The 19,232-nt window shown below is 49.9% G+C and overlaps 2 protein-coding genes across 5 annotated transcripts in view; both read right to left on the bottom strand.

Moving 5' to 3' along the window:
- Positions 1-11,223, bottom strand: part of LOC121500914 (multidrug and toxin extrusion protein 2-like) — a 64,478-nt gene extending 53,255 nt beyond the window's left edge. Inside the window, exons 1-3 of the mRNA XM_041773014.1 lie at positions 11,062-11,223; positions 10,448-10,549; positions 3,081-3,149 (exon numbers count right to left, since the gene is read on the bottom strand). Of these exons, the coding sequence (XP_041628948.1) occupies positions 3,081-3,149; positions 10,448-10,549; positions 11,062-11,223 (333 nt within the window). The remainder of the gene's footprint in view (positions 1-3,080; positions 3,150-10,447; positions 10,550-11,061) is intronic.
- A 1,988-nt stretch (positions 11,224-13,211) lies between these two features.
- The window catches only part of LOC121500269 (multidrug and toxin extrusion protein 1-like), a 37,319-nt gene continuing 31,298 nt past the window's right edge, over positions 13,212-19,232 (bottom strand). For 2 of the 4 annotated variants that reach the window (XM_041771842.1, XM_041771843.1), the window contains 3 exons: positions 17,029-17,123; positions 16,067-16,136; positions 13,212-13,798 (listed from right to left, as the gene is read on the bottom strand). In XM_041771842.1, the coding sequence (XP_041627776.1) occupies positions 13,548-13,798; positions 16,067-16,136; positions 17,029-17,123 (416 nt within the window). In that variant the 3' untranslated portion in view covers positions 13,212-13,547. The remainder of the gene's footprint in view (positions 13,799-16,066; positions 16,137-17,028; positions 17,124-19,232) is intronic. The other 2 variants (XM_041771844.1, XM_041771845.1) reach the window with 2 other exon arrangements.

The following is a 19,232-nucleotide window of genomic DNA, read 5'->3' on the forward strand; positions in this document are numbered from 1 at the left end:
CCCCTGCCCTCCAAACAGCTCCCCACAGGCCAGCGCCCTGCCCCGCCTGCCACGCCTGCAGCCGGGCGGCCGCGTCTCCCACACCCCGGCGTCAGGGCCAAGCTGTCGGGGAGCTACTGGCACCTGTGGCATTTTGAACATGCCCTGGGATGACGAGGGCCCTGCTCCCGGGAAGAGGGACAGTTAGAAACGAGGGCACTGATAGCAGAGAGCAGAGCTTAAATGGGGCAGGAAGAACTGGACCCAGGTTAGGGCCTAGAAGATTCGTTCAGAAAACATGTCCTGAATTCCTCCTGCATGCCAGATGCATTCGGGACCCAGGATCTAACTCTGCAGTGAACAGAGCGGTCAGAAACCCTGGGGTCATGGAGTGGACTTTCTGGAAGGAAAAGGAGACAGACAGTGAACAGAGAAATACCTAAGATCCAGAGTGCTTTCCCTAGGACGTGGCAGTGATGTTTGGGGAAAAATAAAGCAGGGTGACGGGGGGAGTGTTGAGGGCCAGCACAGTTTTCACACTGGTGACGGGCGGCCTCTCTGGGAAGGTGATGTCAGCAGCTGATGGAATGAGCCAGGCAGACACATCTGGGAGAAGCAGGGCGGGGTGGCACTGGGTGGGGCAGGGCTGCAGGCCCAGCAGCCTCGGCAGGGGCATGGGGTCACCGGACAGTTCCCAACAGAGACACGACATAACCAGCTGAAGTTTTAGAGTGACGAGGGCATAGAAGCCAGAAGTGAGGAGCCGCTGGGTGGCCAGAGCACGGAGCAGAGAGCGGGCCGGGGTGGGGACACAGGCCAGGCCCAGACAGAAGCAGCCCCAATGGAGGCAGAGGGGCCCTGTGCCCCACAGTGCCTTTGGCCAAGTCTAGGCTTCTCAGGAGCTCTGCCCACACTCCCTTTCCTCCAAGGAACCTGAATTACTATCTCCTTCTACAACCAAAAAGGGGTCTAACTTAAACCACAGAACAAGAGTCAGTAGAAACAACAAATTAAATAAAAATAATGGCATATAAATGACACAGAGGGATCCCTGGGTGGCGCAGCGGTTTGGTGCCTGCCTTTGGCCCAGGGCGCGATCCTGGAGACCCGGGATCGAATCCCATGTCGGGCTCCTGGTGCATGGAGCCTGCTTCTCCCTCTGCCTATGTCTCTGCCTCTCTCTCTCTGTGACTATCATAAAAAAAAAAAAAAAAGGCTAAAAAAAAAGACACAGAATATTGTACAAATATCAAACGGAATGTGTATATCTACTTCTTTCCATGCATTCTCCAAAACATATGGTTTAGTGGGAAGAAAACATAATAAAATCAAGTAGGTTTTAGAGTGGTGTGGGTACAGAGATGGAAACATCTGGAGGATACTGACCAAAAAGTTAATAGAGATAACTCCGAAGGATTAAATATTAGTGATTTTTTTCCCCATCTTTTTCAAATACTTTTCCAGGTGACCTGCAGTTTCTAGATGTGCTTGATCTTTACAATCTTTTTATTTTACTTTTTAATAATTTTTTGTACAATCTTTTCATTTATTTATTTTTTAAAGATTTTATTTATTCATGAGAGACACAGAGAGAGAGGCAGAGACCTAGGCAGAGGTTCTCAAGAAGTAGGCATGGGGACACAGGGAGCCTGATACGGGACTCAAACTCAGGACCCCAGGATCACAACCTGAGCCAAAGGGAGATGCTTAACCACTGAGCCACCCAGGCATCCCCTACATTAAGTCCTTTAGAGCCGTATTTAGCTTAGCCTTTATTTTATTTTATTTTTTTTATTTATGATAGTCATACAGAGAGAGAGAGAGAGGCAGAGACACAGGCAGAGGGAGAAGCAGGCTCCATGCACTGGGAGCCTGACGTGGGATTCGATCCCGGGTCTCCAGGATCGCGCCCTGGGCCAAAGGCAGGCGCCAAACCGCTGCGCCACCCAGGGATCCCTAGCTTAGCCTTTAGAAATTATCTCAGGATATCTTCATGCACAAACTGCTGGGGAGCTGAGTGCAATGACTCAGGAGACACCACCTATGCTCAGTGCTCCTCTTTCCTTAGGACAGAACCCTGTCCTCTCTGTTCCAGGCAGTGGGTTTGAAGGCAGGGCTCATCCATCACACATCCACCCACCAACCGTGTATCACCCATCTATTTAACCATTCACCACCATCTACCCAACCATCTATCCACCTGTCCATTTATCATCTATCTACCCAATCATCCACCCAACCATCTGTTTATCCATCTGTCTATCCCTCTACTCACCCATGTAGCCATCCATCATCCATCTATCCAACCATCTATCCACCCATATACCCATTTCTGCTTGCTTCTCTGCCTTCATCTCACTCATTCAACAAACTTCCAGGGTACCCACTACATAACAAGCACAATGCTGAACCATAGGGATTCAAAGGCTGAATGGGATAAAGCCTTTCTCCCCAAGCATCTCAGATCCTAGTAGGGAAACTGCTATGGCTGTAAAGTGGGTGAGATGGAAGACAGCACTAGGAATGAAAGGCCTGGACCAGAATCTGACTCTCCATCGATTATGCTAGCACACCAATCCGGAGTTCCCAATCCCACAAAAAGCAATGAGGATAGAGACAAATAAGCAGATTGTCTGCCATATGAAGATGGGAGATACAGGATTCGGACTTGAGCAGAAGGTGGTATATTCTTCTAAGAGACAATCCTAGAGGAGAAACAGTTCAGGTGGGAAAGCCTGATGAGTTTAGTCTGGTCGAGCTGAGGCTGAGATATCATGATGGACATTCAAGCCTGGCCCTCAGGAGACATGTGGGCAGGCGATGGAGATGTGAGTCTTAAACATCAGGTGAGGGTGTACAGTTTTACAGTAGGAGAGATCACAACAGGGAAGAAAATGGAAAACCCAGCCCCACCTGAGCACATGGACCCTGAGGACACAGTTAGGAAAGCTGGCTGTGCTTGCATCTACAGCCACCAGCAGCATGGTATTTGACAAATAAAAGGCAACAGAAGCCATAAAGAAGATGGTCTCTTCTATCATCTCCCACAAGATAGGTAACCGACCAAAACAGGTGTGTGGGGGAGGGTGATTGGTACTCACCTGAGACATCAGTGTATCACAAGCGGAGGCCAAGCCAGTTCCAACGGAAATCCCAGTAACGTTTACAACCTGCAAGGAACAGCACAGAGCTTCAGCCAGCATCCGGGAGACTAGTGGGGGTAGAGTCCCTGCCAACAGCTCCCTCTCGAAGGAGTAACCCATGATTTTATTTCACGTCAAACAGGTGACTGCTACTGTAAACAAAAATATAGCCTCTAAGAATCACAATCACTTTGCATCAACCATAGTGGCTTACAACTGAGTTTTTCTCAACACAATGCACATTACAATGTCTATATTAAAAGGCTGAATTATGATTAATATCTAAAACCAATGCCCCTGGGGGCACCTGGGTGGCTCAGTCCATTAACCATCTGACTCCTCACTTCAGCTTGGGTTGTGATTTTAGCATCCTGGGATCAAGCACGGAGTTGGGCTCTGTGCTCGGCTGGGAGTGTGCTTTGGGATTCTCTCTCTCCCTCTGCCCCTGCCTCCCTCCCCTGCTCACATACTACTCTCTCTCTAAAATAAATAAAATCTTCCAATAAATAAACTTAATTACTTAATTAAATACGTGAATGAATGAATGAATGAATGCGCCTGGTCTGCAATGTGCATTTAATAATAATGACAGCAAACTCATTCTGAGCAAATGCTACATGCAGGTCCTGTCCCAAGCCCCTGTCAGGGCTGTCATGAGCACTATTCCCATTTTATGGATCACTTGAGCAAGTCACAGAAAGCTTCGGTCATTCGGATGGTGGCCTGAAGCTGGCAAGTCTAGCCTCAGGCTTTTAACCCTCCCGTGAGAAACAGGGACTAGTTCTATGTCACCCTCTCGCCTTAACCTCACCCCGGGCCCCTGACCATTAAGGGCGCAGACAGTAACCTGGAAGTAAGGGTCAGAGCCCAATGTGCTGTTCTGCGATGGCAAGGGTTGGGGAGAACTGGAGACCCTATTTTCATCCCCAGTATCACATTTAGCAGTGAGGTCAACTCCAGTTAACTTCTTGGCTGACCAACGTCACAGACTCTAGCCTCTGGGAGTCAGTGACAGGCCACACACAGAGTAAGGCCCCAGGCCAGTCTAGCGAGCAGCAGGAGGCACCCCTGCCAGAGGCCTTGTGCTCTGCATGCCCAGCCCAGTGTCAGGGCTAAACCCTTCCAGAAAAAGCACAGGGGAAGCACAACTATTACTCTGCCTCTATGGCTTCAAGCCTATTCCCAGGTCAAATCCATTGTCAGAGCTGATTCCCGTCAAGGGCGTCTAACACTGAGCTCTGATGTCACCCTCTCCCCATACAATGACCACATGGATACTCAGAGGGTCCAAGACTCACAACCGTATTTCTTGGGGCAAGTTGTCCAGAACACTATCTTCCACATCAGAGTGTCTATTTCACCAAAGGCTGCAAGAAACACTCCTCTGACTAGTTATCAGGAAAGGCCCTCCTTCCCCGCAAATAGCTGGCTCAGTAACCTCTTGGGCGTGCTGGGAATTTCTGGAAACTACCAGGGCAGGGAGCTCAGAGTGCAATTTGTAGCTTCTCCAATCCTAACCACTCCCAGCTGAATCTTTTTCTATCCATGTTTCTCTAACCCTATTCTACCAGCTAAGTGTTTATCTTTCTGTCTTGAAAGTATTTTTATAAACTGACTCAAATTCTTCATGAAACAAGATGGGATATAAATAAATGTTCTTGGGGAGTGCCTGGCTGGCTCAGCCAGTGGAGCACATCACTCTTGGTCTCGGGGTCGTGAGTTTGAGGCCCACGTCCTATTAATTAGGAGGGATTACTTTTAAAAAATTAAATCTTTTTTAAAAAATGCTCTTTTATTTAAAACACAAACACTTTGGGGCACCTGGATGGCTCAGTCAGCTACCTGCTTTCAGCTCAGGTCATGATCCTGGGGTCCTGGGATCCAGCCCCAGGTCCAGGTCGGGGCTCCCTGCTCAGCGGGGAGCCTGTTTCTCTCTTGCCCCTCTTGAGCCCCTCTTGCTCATTCTTCCTCTTTCTGCAAAAATCTTTTTTTAAATCTTTAAAAAATAGAAGAAACAAACACTTTTGTAAATTCTTTCATTCCACAAACAGAATTTTTCCTAAAGCAAAAGATTTTTAAATATATCTAGCTTTCATAAATAGTTTTGATATTGGGCCTATTGTCTTCTCAGCAATTAATTACAATTTAATAGCTGGTTAAAAGCATGGTCTAACCAACTACTCACTGCTCCAGGAAGGACAGGCACAGACCTTACCTCAGACTTTAGCTACAAAAGTTCTTCTCTTTGGAATATACCAGCCTTCCCACACTCCCTTTTGAGGTCTAACGACAGAATTTTAAAATTCTATTCACTCTGTACCTATTAATTTTTTCTTCAAAGCATGGAAATAGGGATGCCTGGATGGGTCAATAGTTGAGTGTCTGCCTTCTGCTCAGGGTGTGATCCTGGAGTTCCAGGATCAAGTCCCACATCGGGCTCCCTGCATGGAGCCTGCTTCTCCCTCTACCTATGTCTCTAATGAATGAATCAATAAAATCTTAAAAAAAAAAAAAAAAGTGTTCTTATGCTCTTACCATTGGGTGATCTGGGATGGAAGAGTATAAAGGAGCAGCGCTGGAAGGGAGATCATCGGGAGGTGCCTAGGTGAGGCCCGGCTCACGGTTCCCCCAAGTTACTTATTTCTCGGAAACATTCACTTGGGCCAGATCTGTGCCAGCAGCCAGGCTCAGCAAAATTTAACATCAGCAGGAGGGCACACAGAGCAGAGGATGTGGCACAGCAGGGGAAGGATAGGCCCTGTTGGGGCTTTTGGGAAGGCTTTTTGCAGATGCCCCTAAGCCATGTCTAGAAGGATATGCCCCAGGCTCATGTGCAAGCCACAGAATGCAGTGGGCACCCACGGGCAGGACACCCAAGGCCTGGATTTCACTGTCTGGTGAAGGGAGCACTGAAGGGTATTAACCCAGGGAATGGCTTGATTTTTTTTTTTTTTTTAAGATTTTATTTGTTTACTCATGAAAGACACAGAAAGAGGCAGAGACCATCAGGGAAGCAGGCTCCTTGCAAGTAGCCTGATGTGGGACTCAATCCCTGTACTGGGATCACACCCTGAGCCAAAGGCAGATGCTCAATCGCTGAGCCACCGAGGTGTCCTGATTTTTATTTATTATTACTATTATTTTTTAATGGCTGGGACTGGAGGAAGGTGAGATAGAGTCAGGCCTAAAGGAGGTGGCCCAGGCTGGCAGGAAGGAAGGGTGAAAGCTGGGCCAGGAGACTGGTGGCAGGAAACAGAAGAAAAGAAGTAATTTTAAGAAAGATGGGAAATGAAGTTATTAGCAGGGCTTGCAGCCCGATGGAGATGTAGGGTGTAAAGACAGAGGGGAGTGCCAAGGGTACTCCCAGGAAGGATGCTCACACATCCTGAGTGTGAGATGTTCCTGGAGGGTTCAAGCCGGTATGTCCTGAGGCGGGCAAACCCAGGAGGGCACCTCGGTGGAGGATGGAGACATAAATTTGAGAGGCACCAAGGAAGAGGAGAAGGGGAAGGGAAAGATGTACAACAGCTACAGGTAACAGAAGCAGCAGTGGAAGCACAAGGACACCGGGTCCCCCGGGAGGCCAGGAGTGGCAGAGAGGCCAGAGGGGGATGTCACCGACAGCATTAGCCAGATCAGGTTCGATGGCAAGGTGGAGAGACAAAGGCCAGCTTGCAATGGGGAGAAGAGGACATGAAGACATAGACTTTCTGGCAAAGAGCATAAGCGGCCGGACAGGGGGCTGGGCAGGGAGACAGGCAGATGGGAGATGTTACAGAAAAGGAGAGACTTGCATTGCATAGGTTTATCATAGTGGCCGAGGGATCAATTAAATAGAAGAAATGGGGGACACCTGGGTGGCTCAGTGATTGAGTGTCTGCCTTTGGCTCAGGGCATGATCCTAGGGTCCTGGAATAGAGTACTGCATCCCTGCAAGGAGCCTGCTTCTCCCTCTGTCTAATGTCTCTGCCTCTTTCTCTGTGTCTCTTATGAATAAATAAGAATCTTTTAAAAAGAAGAAGAGGAGGAGGAGGAGGAAGAAGAAATAATGGAAAGAATGGTTCTGAAACATAGGCAGAAGGCTGGTCTTGAAGGGGGAGTTAACAGAGGTCTGGTGTTGATGGGCAGACGAGGGAATGTCAGGCACTAACCACCTGGCTCACAATCCTGAGAGTGGGGCCTAACAGGGCTGCAGAGGGAGAGAAGACAGGGGAACCACAGCATGAGAAGACCCCATGAGGTCAGACAACAGGTAGGAGGTGCGGGAACTCAACAGGACAAGGATAAAAGGTTGCCAGCAGGGAAAATAAAGTTTAAAACATCTACAATGAGTCCATGCTGAGGGATGAAAATGTGTAGAGCATGACTCCTGAAATGGATTGGGCGGAGGGGAGGGTGGTCCTGGAAGCCAGTGAGATGGAGGAAAGTGGGGCCCACACACCCAAAAAGATGAGCACTCAGGTGCTGGGGTGTTGATGAGCACAGGAGAGGTGCTGTACTGGCCACTAGCTATCATTGACAGGGAAAAAAGTACAGGATGGCATACATGGAGGGTCCATCCCTCCAAAGTGGGCACGGCGAAAAGACAGTCTATTCAATAAAGAGTGTTGGGAAGGGGATCCTTGGGTGGCTCGGCGGTTTGGCGCCTGCCTTTGGCCCAGGGCGCGATCCCAGGGTCCCAGGACTGAGTCCCGCATCGGGCTCCCTGCATGGGGCTGGCTTCTCCCTCTGCCGGTGTCTCTGCCTCTCTCTCTCTCTCTATCATGAATGCATAAATAAAATCTTAAAAAAAAAAGAGCGTTGGGAAAATTGGACAGCTACAGGTCAAAGAATGGGACTGGACCTCTTTATTTCTTCTTTTCTTCCCTTCTTTCGATTTTATTTATTCATTCATGACACACAAAGAGAGAGGCAGAGACACAGGGAGAGGGAGAAGCAGGCTCCCTGTGGGGCACCTGATACAGAACTCGACTCCAGGACCCCAGGATCACACCCTGAGCCAAAGGCAGATGCTCAACCCTGAGGACCCTGGGAAATGCAAATTAAAACCACAATGAACTATCACCGCACACCTGCAAAGAATATGCGACAGAAAATAAAAAGTGTTAGAGAAGATGGGATATCCTCATGCACCATTGGAGGGGATGCAAACTGGCACAGCCACTCTGGAAAGTGGTATGGATGATCCTCAAAAACTTAAAAAGAGAACTACCATATCATCCCACAATCTTACTTCTGGGTACTTAACCAAAGAAAACAAAACCAGTAAGTCAAAAAGATACCTGTACCACCATGATCCCTGCAGCATTATTCATAAGCCAAGATATGGAAACAACCTAATGTCCACTTAAGGATGCAAGAATAAAGAAAACATGGTGCATGCATACACCGTGGAATATTATTCAACCATAAAAAATAAAGAAATCTCGCAATTTGTAACAACATGAATGGGCAATGAGAGCATTATCCTAAATGAAATAAGTCCATCACAGACAAATGCCCTATAATCTCACTTACTCGTGGTATCTAAACTGAGAAAAACTGAACTCATACGTACAGAGAGCAGACTGGTGATTCCGAGACTGGGAGGGTGCCGAGGAGCTAGATAAGGCAGTCAAAAGGTACAAAGCTAGTTCCAGTTACAAAATATATAAAGGGTGGGATGCAATGGACAGCCTGGTGACTATACTTAATATTACTGTAATGCACTGCACATTTGAAAGTTGCTAAGAGAGTAACTCTTGGATTTCATCACGTGGAAAAAAATCTTTTCTGTATAGGGACAGAACTAAATTTATTATAGTGATTATGCCACAATACACACAAATATTGCATTGTTACATTATATACCTGTATGTCAATTATATCTCAGTAAAAAAGTTAATTTTAACAATTTTTAAGAATGGATGCTGGGAAAGAAAGGTCTGGGAAAGAAAGCCGTGATAGGAAAAAGTAGACCATCAACTGTGGGCCCTGTGGAGAAAGAGAGAGAAAGTGTCCTTCAAGTTTCCAATAATAACCCTCTGTTAATATCTGTTCCCAGCCAACAGAAGCACCAGGAGGATAAGGTGTGCCCTCTGCGGGGGAGGGGTCAAGTTCATCCTCTCCAGGGGGCACAGTTAACAGCCTGTAATATAAAAAGCTTCTCTGCTTTTTTGACTTTCTAGAGGCCCCATCTAAACTTTCAAAGGAAGCAGAAATATCCCTGAACCAGTTCGCTTAACAACAGACCTGTAAATAAAACGTCTGATTCCACACCAAGGTCATCCCAACTGTAAAGCTGAAAGGAGAAACTTCTGTGGTCCCACCAGGATCTTAGGGCATATTCCCACCTCCTGTGGGGACGGAGGGGACATCTTCTAAGACTGGGAGAGACCACCTTGCCCTCACCACTGGAAGAGTTTTCCACCTTCTCTGAATGCCTGGGTGAAATGCAAGAGCGAGGCAACTTTCCACCACCTCACAAACATAAACAAAAGACTTCAAAGTCCTTGTAATTTCAACCCATGGCCCAAGGGAGATACTTTATTAAGAGTGTGAAACCGAAAAAAAAAAAAAAAAAAAAACGCAGTGTGAAACCCTGGAGCATCAGGGTGGCTCAGCTGTTGAGTGTCTGCCTTCCGCCGAGGGCTGATCCCGGGGGTCCTGGGATGGAGTCCCACATAGGGCTCCCCGCAGGGAGCCTGCTTCTCTCTCTGTCTGTGCCTCTGCCCCTCTCTCATTAATAAATAAAATCTTTTTTTTGTTTTAATGTGTGAAACGCTACACCCATAATGAACTATGTAATTCCAACTAAAAGCAGACAACCTACATTACCTTTAAGGTTTTTTTTAAAGATTTTTTTATTTATTTATTCATGGGAGACACAGAGAGAGAGAGGCAGAGACACAGGCAGAGGGACAAGCAGGCTCCACGCAGGGAGCCCCGTGTGGGACTGGATCGCAGACGCGGATCACGCCCTGAGCCAAAGGCAGACGCTCAGCCCTTGAGCCGCCCAGGCGTCCCCACGGTTAAGCTCTTCGTGGGATCTTAGAACAGGGGGGAAACGCAGCTCCGATCGCTTCCCCAGCACAAATTTCTACCTTGCTATACATTCCCTGCGCCCCTGGGCCGCTCGGTAATTCAAGCTCGGCCCCCACGGGACGGTTGCAGAGACGGAAACACTCCTCCCTGGGCGGCCCACACAGTCTCCCTCCAAATCTAAAGACAAAGCAAAGGTACCCCTGGGCCAAAGTCCGACTCCTCGAGGGAAGAGACACGACCCAGGAGACGGTGCAAATTCCGCGTCGACCCCAGAGACAAGATTCGAAAAACCTGACACCTACCGACACGGCGAGCGTAACGGCATCCAGCTCCACTTTGCCCAGGTGCCCGCAGAAGATGGAACTGACGACGCCAATGAGGAAGATCATCAGCTGCGCCAGGAACTGCGGAGGGAGAGCGGGAGAGCGGGAGAGCGGGAGAGCGGGAGAGCGGGAGAGCGGGAGAGCGGGAGAGCGGGAGAGCGGGAGAGCGGGAGAGCGCGAGCTGACCCCCAGCTGCCGCCGGGGAGGCTCCTGGAGCGCAGAGGCGCGGGGGCCGGCGGGGGGCGCGGGGGGCCGGCGGGGGGGCCCGGGGGGGCGCGGGGGGCCGGCGGGGGCCCTCGGGGGGCGCGGGGGCCGGCGGGGGGCGCGGGGGCCGGCGGGGGCCCTCGGGGGGCGCGGGGGGCCGGCGGGGGGCACGGGGGCCGGCGGGGGCCCTCGGGGGGCGCGGGGGCCGGCGGGGGGCACGGGGGCCGGCGGGGGCCCTCGGGGGGCCGGCGGGGGGCGCGGGGGGCCCGCGGGGGGCCGGCGGGGGGCCCTTGGGGGGGGGCGGGGGGCGCGGGGGGCCCTCGGGCGGCCGGCGGGGGGCGCGGGGGGCCCTCGGGGGGCCGGCGGGGGGCGCGGGGCCGCGCACTCACCACGGGGCCCGCGAGCGCCCCCAGCGCGGCCGCCTCGCGTCGCACGTCGGGCGGCAGCGCGCCCCGCAGGCCCCGCAGGCAGCCGCGCCAGCGGGGGGCGTCGGGCCGCTGGGTGCTGTCCGGGGCGGCGGGGGCGGCGGGAGCGGCGGCGGGGGTCTCCATGCCTGCGCCGGCTCTGAGCGCGGGAGGCGGCGGTGGGCTGGGGGCGGCCCGGGCCCGCCCCGCCCCGCCCCGCGCGGACGCGGCCGGGGGTGGGGATGCGGACCGCCCCTCCTGCGGCTGGGGGCGGGGGCGGGGGTGGGGGTGGGGGTGCGGACCGCCCCACCTGGGGGCGGGGTGGGGGTGGGGGCGCGGACCGCCCCACCTGCGGCCGGAGGAGTTGGGGGCGGGGCGCGGAACCCCCGAGGAGGTGGTAGGTGAGGGGTCGCAGTCCGGCGGGGGCGGGGGGTACCGGGGGGTACCGGACGCGGTCGAGGGAGTGGGAGGTCGCCCTGCGATGACAAAGGAGACTAGTCGTTAGAGTGAACTGTGCTGGGGGCGGGGGGAGTGGAGAGGGCGAATTCGTAATTCCACCCTCCGCACCTCCGGAACACTTTGCTGGCTTTTCAGGTGACCTCTTCCTCTGCCTCGAGTTACAGGTGTGTCACAGAAAGTATTCCCGGGGCTGGCGGGGGGTGGTGGGGTGGTGCGCTCCTCGCCAGCAGTTGGGCCCAGAGATAAGCCCTCCGCATCCCCCTCCCCCCTCCCCCCTCCCCCCTCCCCCACCCGGATCCCCGGGCCTCCGGATGAAAAAGGGCAGATACGCTTAGAAGTCTCTAGAAGGCTAGGGTACCTGTCCGGGACAGAACGAAGAGAATGTGTGTGGACTTCCTAACAGCTGGGAGAGGGGATGTTGCTGGGGCGCAACCCAACCTTCAGGGCAGGCCTTTACCACGGTCCCTGCAAAATGACCCTCCAAGAAGCAGGCACTGAGGGTGGAAATGCCTGAAGGTGGCCTTGGGTGTTTTTTCACACGTGTTAGCTAACTCCTCTGACCTGGTCCATTATCTGTTCTTTCAGGGCAAAAGCCACGCCTAGCTTTGTAGCTTTGTGCCATCCAAGCACCCAGTGTACTTCACACTGAGGCTTGCGGAGTTAACGGTGTGGCCCTGGGGCGTGGGTGGAGGGGGTGGGGGGAGGGGGGAGGCTGAGTCCAAGTACTATACTACTTTGTTGCTACTTAATCCAAGGCCACTATACTGCAGTCTTGTGCTCTGACCCCCCACCCCCACCCAAAATGAATTAACAATGGCTGTTTGGGATTTCACAGCTCTAGAAAGTTCCCTAACTGTTCTTCGAGGCCAGGGGAGAAGGAAGCATTCATCAAAACCTCATCCTTTTGAGACACAACCACACAAAACCTCCTGGAAACACCATGTTGGCCACCTAAAGCTGGGATGCCTTCTTAAAGACAAAGACGATACCCCTTCTGTTTGGACAGAAAATGAGCGGGGCCAGCTAGGACCCAGCTAGGACCCCAGCCTCCCTCTCCTAGCCCCCCCTTGTCAATTCCTCTGCCTTCCAACTTTGTAACGCCCTCCTTCTATCAACAGAGGAAAAGGGCTAGGACACCTGGTGGCTCAGTGGTTGAGTGTCTGCCTTTGGCTCAGGTCATGATCCAAGGGTATTGGGATAGAGTCTCACATCAGGTTCACCACAGGGAGCCTGCTTCTCCCTCTGCCTCTGCTTTCCCGGTTTTTCTCATGAATAAATTGTTTGTTTTTTTTTCTAAAAAAGTATAGGAAAGGGTCTGACTTCCTTTCCCTGGGTTAGCTCTTCAAACCATTTACTCCTCTCTGTGGGATGCCCACCACTCTAGAAAAATGAAGTGCTGGTTCTCAGCAAGGCGCACAGCTTCCTCTCTCGTCTCTGACAATCCATGGCACCCTCAACAGATTAAGACAGGTCCTTAACAGGAAGCATGCTCCTCAGTGCCATCCGACTCCTTTTGTCTAACCTGGGTCTTCTCCCTTTTGGTTTCTCAAGCCCCTCCACTGCCCACAGTGCCTGCAATTTGGACCCCAAATGAATGTTGACAAATGCCATTTGCCCACTGAATAATCATCAAAGGCACAAGGAAAAGATATATTGCAAAATATATTTTAAATAACTCAAAATCCTTAAGCACTGAATACATGGGTTTCTATCTAAACAGTAAACACAACTAGCAAAACCATAGGTGAATGCAACCAGTACACAATGGTCCTTGGTTGAGACAATGCTGGATGAGCTGAATGATCATCCCTCTATCTTTCAGACACTGCCTTGGACAAGAACATAGTTTCTACCTAAGTTCTTCATTAGAAAACATAACTTTGAATTCAATTCTTGAAACCCACAGGTGCCATTTAACTACCTTAACTGAAAAACTCTCATTGTTTGGCCTATGAATTATTTGTAAGCTCAAAAGTATCACTTGACCTGACACACACTTCTCTTTCTCTGGCCTACCACTTAATTTTGATATATACTCTCACTAAAATCCCCATGAGCAAGACTGAAAAGACGCCCACGAGCAGGAGCCCACGCCGCAGCATCAACTGACTCCCAGTCAAGGTAGCGGTGCCCGTGGGCTGGACGCAAAGATGTTCTCCGTGCATCGGCTGGTGCGTTGGCTGGCACACCTGCTGGCCCACCGGAGCCCTGACTTTTCTTCGAACATCTTGCATTAAAATACCTCCATGGTTCTCCGGGCCCACTGAAGGCAAAAAGGAACTTAGTTAGCAGTATAAAAGGATATTTTTTCCTTTGTATCAATGATCCCATTCATGTGTGTCACTCGCCAGGGGGAAAGTTTGTTCAGGAAGCAGTTGCTACCTTGGATCAATAAAAGAAATTCTGGGGCACCTGGGTGGTTCAGTGGTTGAGTGTCTGCCTTTGGCTCAGGTGGTGATCCCGGGGTCCTGGCATCAAGGCCTACGTCGGGCTCCCTGCAGAGAGCCCGCTTCTCCCTCTGCCCATGTCTCTGCCTCTCTCACGAATAACATTTTGAAAAAAAAAAAAAATCTATCTCAGAGTGCCTCTCCATTCGCTCATTCACAAACTGACTGGATCCTACTGTTGCCAGCATGGGTCTTCTGGAGAGCTCCATGACACCAAAAGAACCAGAGAAATACAGGGGTTCTGAGTTAAGGTTCATAGGGTGAGTTTTCAAGGGGCCAATCACTCATCTAATCAGTTTGGAAGGTGAACTGACTCAGATGTACATCCAGTCTTACAACAGTTCCCGAGGGAAAATGAAGGCTTAATGGAACAAGAATAAATAAGATGGACATCCAACTTCTCAGTAAGCATTGTGGATATTAGGAATGTTACAATGCCCTTGGAGTTGTGAGAGGAAAGAATTTCACACAGTAATTAATATTAGCTCACTCTTACAACATGTTTTCTCCTCAGCGGGGAGTCTGCTTCGCTCTCCCCTTCGGCCCCTCCCCAGCTCCTACTCACTCTCCCTCAAATAAATAAATAATCTTGGGGCACTGGGGTGGCTCAGTGGTTGAGCATCTGCCTTTGGCTCAGGTCATGATCCCAGAGTCCCAGGATCAGGATCGAGTCCCACATCGGGCTCCCTGCAGGGAGCCTGCTTCTCCCTCTGCCTCTCTCACACATAAATAAATAAATAAAATCTTTAAAAACAAATCATGTTTTTTTGAACATGCACTTCACACATAAGCAGCTCACTTGATGCTCACAACAGTAGCATGAGGTAAGGAATTATCCCCCTGCTTTTACAAGTGGTAGATGGTAGAAAACTTGGACCAACCATCCTCTGAACACAATGATGAAAGCCGAGTAACATAAATGAAAAATACCATCTTGAAGGTGCCAGAGTGCTACCAATGTAAACTCCTCTGTATACTTCAGGCTGGAACTCAAGGGCTGCATCCAAGAATTAAGGATGAACCAAAAGTAAACCAGCCCTCACCCTGGTTGCCTCCAGGTCTGCTGGGTGATCCAAGAAGCTCAAGTGCAGACATTGCCCTAGATTGCTGGTAACCCTAAGGGGTTGACAGAAGCAAAGGAAAATCCTCTCTGAAAACAGATACATCATTAGCCTCAAATTACTTCTCCAGACGATGTTCAAATACAAGATCTGGAACAATCAAAGACAACCACACATACACACAGGGGACCAGACAAAATAAATGAGAACTAGCAGGAGGAACAAGAGAATTGGTAGCCAGCTGTAATTCAGTCAGCCTGTGAGCTCAAAGGGTTTTGGTTATAAAGAAGGAATGAATACGAGTAGGTCACTAACTGCCTGAGAAACTGGGAATCTTGGTGGGGTGCTGGGGTCAGGATTGCTAATTGGGCAGAAGGAAAATGATACACACATTCTCATGATGCTTCCCAGAAGCAACAGTTAAAAACAATCTGGGGCACCTGGGTAGCTCAGCAGTTGAGAGTCTGCCTTCAGCTCAGGGCATGATCCAGGGGTCCTGGGATCGAGTCCCACATTAGGCTCCCTGCAGGGAGCCCGTTTCTCCTTCTGCCTATGTCTCTGCCTCTCTCTGTGTCTCTCACGAATAAATAAAAAATTTTTTTAATTTAAAAACTAAAAAATAATAATCTGTGTAAAGCCCACCTGCATGCTTGCCTGGGGAGCAGGGGAACCCCATTAACACACAAATACTTAAGTCAATTTCCAAGATTAAGGTCACCGCACAAGATCACCCAGCCTGTGGAATGCTTACACGAGTACCATAAATCAGCCAAGGAACTGGCGACCTGCAATTGTCTATAATCATCGATAGTAGTCTACTAATATCTGGAATCCAAGCAAACAAACTTGCAATTCTGTTTATGTCACATTTGTGTTACTTTATCATTTGTTTCTGAAACTTTATTGCCTGAGTACTTCAGCAGGAGCTCACAGCAGCAAATCTAGTTGTATCTCACCGACGGCCCCTCCAGGACCAGCGAGACAGGCCTGTTCGCAGAGCTGAGGCCATTAGTTATTCCGTACCTGGGTCCTGACAGGCAGCAGAAGTCCCATCCTGGGTGGTATTTAGTCTCAGATTGGCATGTACCTGGGCCTAGAAGATGAAACTCAAAGTAAATCCACAAGGCTTTATTTACCATAATGTTAATAAAATATCTGATTTGACCACCCAGTTTAGGAAAAAACCAAGCCATTATCTTTAACTGACGTGTGATTGGAGCTTCTCCAGTTTACCAGTATGGAGTCGTCTTTCCGAAAGATTGACGGGGTCAGTGGGTAGGGGAAGGATGGATGGAAAAGCACAGATATGGGGGAAGGCAGATCCCAAGATCATAGAGGCCCTTCTTTCCCCTTCATCTCCTTTATCTGCCATCTATTTTCAGGCCCCACAACTGACCCTAGCAAGTTGGAGACACAGATGCACACAGGTATCTTCGTAACATATTTGAGGATCATAAAATACAGTTATCAGGATAAACTGCTGGCATCCTTTCTCTCCAGTTCCAAACCTTGTCCTGAAATTGGCTTTTCAGGCACAAGGGTGATAGCTTAGTATGGGATACAAGGAAGAAAAGAATCCCTATTTTTCTATTCAATGAATAAAGGGGAATGGATAAATTCAGGGTCATCTGGCCCTTCACATCTGAATTAGATGCAGCTAAAACAGCAACAACAAAGTAGCATCGGTGATATAAAGAGAAAGACCCTTCAAAAAGGAGACAGCGAGAGAGAAAGAGCACCTGAGCCGATTCTGGTTTCTAGGACAGAAACTTTTTTTTAAGATTTCATTTATTTATTCATGACAGAGAGAGAGGCAGAGACATAGGCAGAGGGAGAAGCAGGCTCCATGCAGGAAGCCCAACGTGGGACTTGATCCTGGGACTCTAGGATCACGCCCTGGGCCGAAGGCAGGCGCTCAAACCGCTGAGCCACCCAGGCTGCCCTAGGACAGGAACTTTTAACTGGCCAGCAGTGAGCATAGTTACCTCTTCGCAGGCTTTTTTCCAATTTAGCCGAAGAATAAAGCCTAGAAAACACAGAGACTGTGTGATCGCACAGATGATGATCCCTGACCACAGACCTAGAAATGGAAATATTTAACAGAGGTTAATTCCATGGAAAACCGGCAGCCCCTAAGTAAGTTCATCCCAACTCACTTCTGAGAATCTGCGTTCATGGCTGAGGTAGAGCCCACAGTGAGCCAGAGACCTCTCACATGCTCTCTCCTTTGGTTTCCAAAAGGTCCTGGGAGGCCCACGGCAAGTCACTGCCCAGTGTTGTGGATCTCAGAGGCTATTTTTGGCCGTTGTGATCCTAACTATTAAGAGAAGCGCCAGTTCTAAGGAAATGAAGTTCCCAAGACTATTTCCTGTTTCTAAGAGTACTATACTTCCAAACTGCTGTGTTCTATTTTCCTCAAAAAAGGGAGGTGACCATCTCAAAATGCAAAAGTTAGCAGGCTTTTAAGTTCTATACCCTGGTGCTTCCTGCAGGCTCTCACTGGCTTTGGGCACAGACTTCCAGAGCTCCCAGGACAGGGTTATCAGCAGACAGATGACCACACAAATGGAGAGGCTGAGTGGGAATGGAGGACCAAAAGAGCCTTGTGGATCTCTAGGGACCATCACACTCCACCTGGTAAGCCCACACAGGACACAGAGGATGGCCCCAAGAGAGGAAGATTTCTTTGGTCAATTCAGAAGAACTGAATATATAAATGGGCAATGGTCAGATCTTATATAAAACAGAATTCTAATCCACAGCCTCCGACAACCCGTCCTGAAAACCAACCCCTTATCTACAATAAACAACCTAAGCAGCCAGCCTGGGACATCAGGAAGCTAAATAGTAATTTCTGCGACAATTGACCCAAAATGGCCACAACTGATCAACAATTGACACCTTCCCTAATTTTTGTCCCTGCTTGCAACTTAGGACCCAACCAGAGAGAAGCAAACAGAGCACCCCTGGCCAATCACACAGGGTGCCCCAGTTCTACTTAGCTCTATTCCAGCTTCCCTAGGACATGGGGCACACCTCAGCCCTCCCTTTATTCCACTGCAAAGCTTTCCCACCCCTCTGCCAGCCTCTGGATCTCTGCCAAAATTCAAGTGATGGTGGCAGACTCCTTGCTAAACCAAGCTCAAAACAAATGGCCTTTGCCTTTTCAAGTTTGGTTGGTCTTTATTTCCACAGCTCATCATGGAGGCCTCACAAGACCTGGCCTACACAACCTCACACCATGGACCCCCACACCTCCAACCAGATGTGGTACCCACAGAGGGCTCCTGTGCCTTTCTGCTCATGGCATGGTGTGTGCAGTCCAAGAGGACACGATTAAGTGGGGGCCAGGTCTCCATCTCTTTATAATGAGCTCCTTGGCTATTTCTTCTTTGGTTTGGTAGCTAGCCAAGTCTTGTCATTGATTTCCATTTGTTTGGCATCCTTGGTGGAATCAGGCCATTCCTTTTCATCCTTTTTGCTGTGTTTTGTGCTGTTTTTTTTTTTTTTTTTTTTTTTTTTTTTTGCGGGGTGGTGGTGGTGGTGTTTTTTTGTGCTCTATAAAGTGTTGTATGTCACAGAGGAAGAAATCAGAGACCAGGACACAGGCACGGGCCCTAGAAACCTGTTGTGTCCACCAATCTCACAGACCCATGAGTTTGTGGTTCTCCCCCAACTGGCATCCACATGGACCAACTTCGCAGCAGGTTACCACTAAAACCAGATGAGGTTCTCCTGTTACAGGTTCATGTCCTGAAGACCGGCTTTGATCCAGACAGCATTCCCCCTTTTCCCCCATCCTAACTGCCATTCAGGAATCAGAGAAGGTGCTGATATCACAGCCGCCCCTTTGTCTCCTTATGTCAGTGAGAAAATTAAAGCTGATATTGGAGGGATCCCTGGGTGGCGCAGCGGTTTGGCGCCTGCCTTTGGCCCAGGGCGCGATCCTGGAGACCCGGGATCGAATCCCACATCGGGCTCCCGGTGCATGGAGCCTGCTTCTCCCTCTGCCTATGTCTCTGCCTCTCTCTCTCTCTCTCTCTGTATGACTATCATAAATAAATAAAAATTAAAAATAAAAAAAAATAAAAATAAAAACAAAAATAAAGCTGATATTGGAGCCTGGGTGGCTCAGTTGGTTAAACGTCTGCCTTCGGCTCAGGTCCTGATCTCAGGGTCCTGGGATCAA

The sequence above is a fragment of the Vulpes lagopus genome, chromosome 10 (genome assembly GCF_018345385.1).
Source record: "Vulpes lagopus strain Blue_001 chromosome 10, ASM1834538v1, whole genome shotgun sequence".
Taxonomy (NCBI): domain Eukaryota; kingdom Metazoa; phylum Chordata; class Mammalia; order Carnivora; family Canidae; genus Vulpes; species Vulpes lagopus.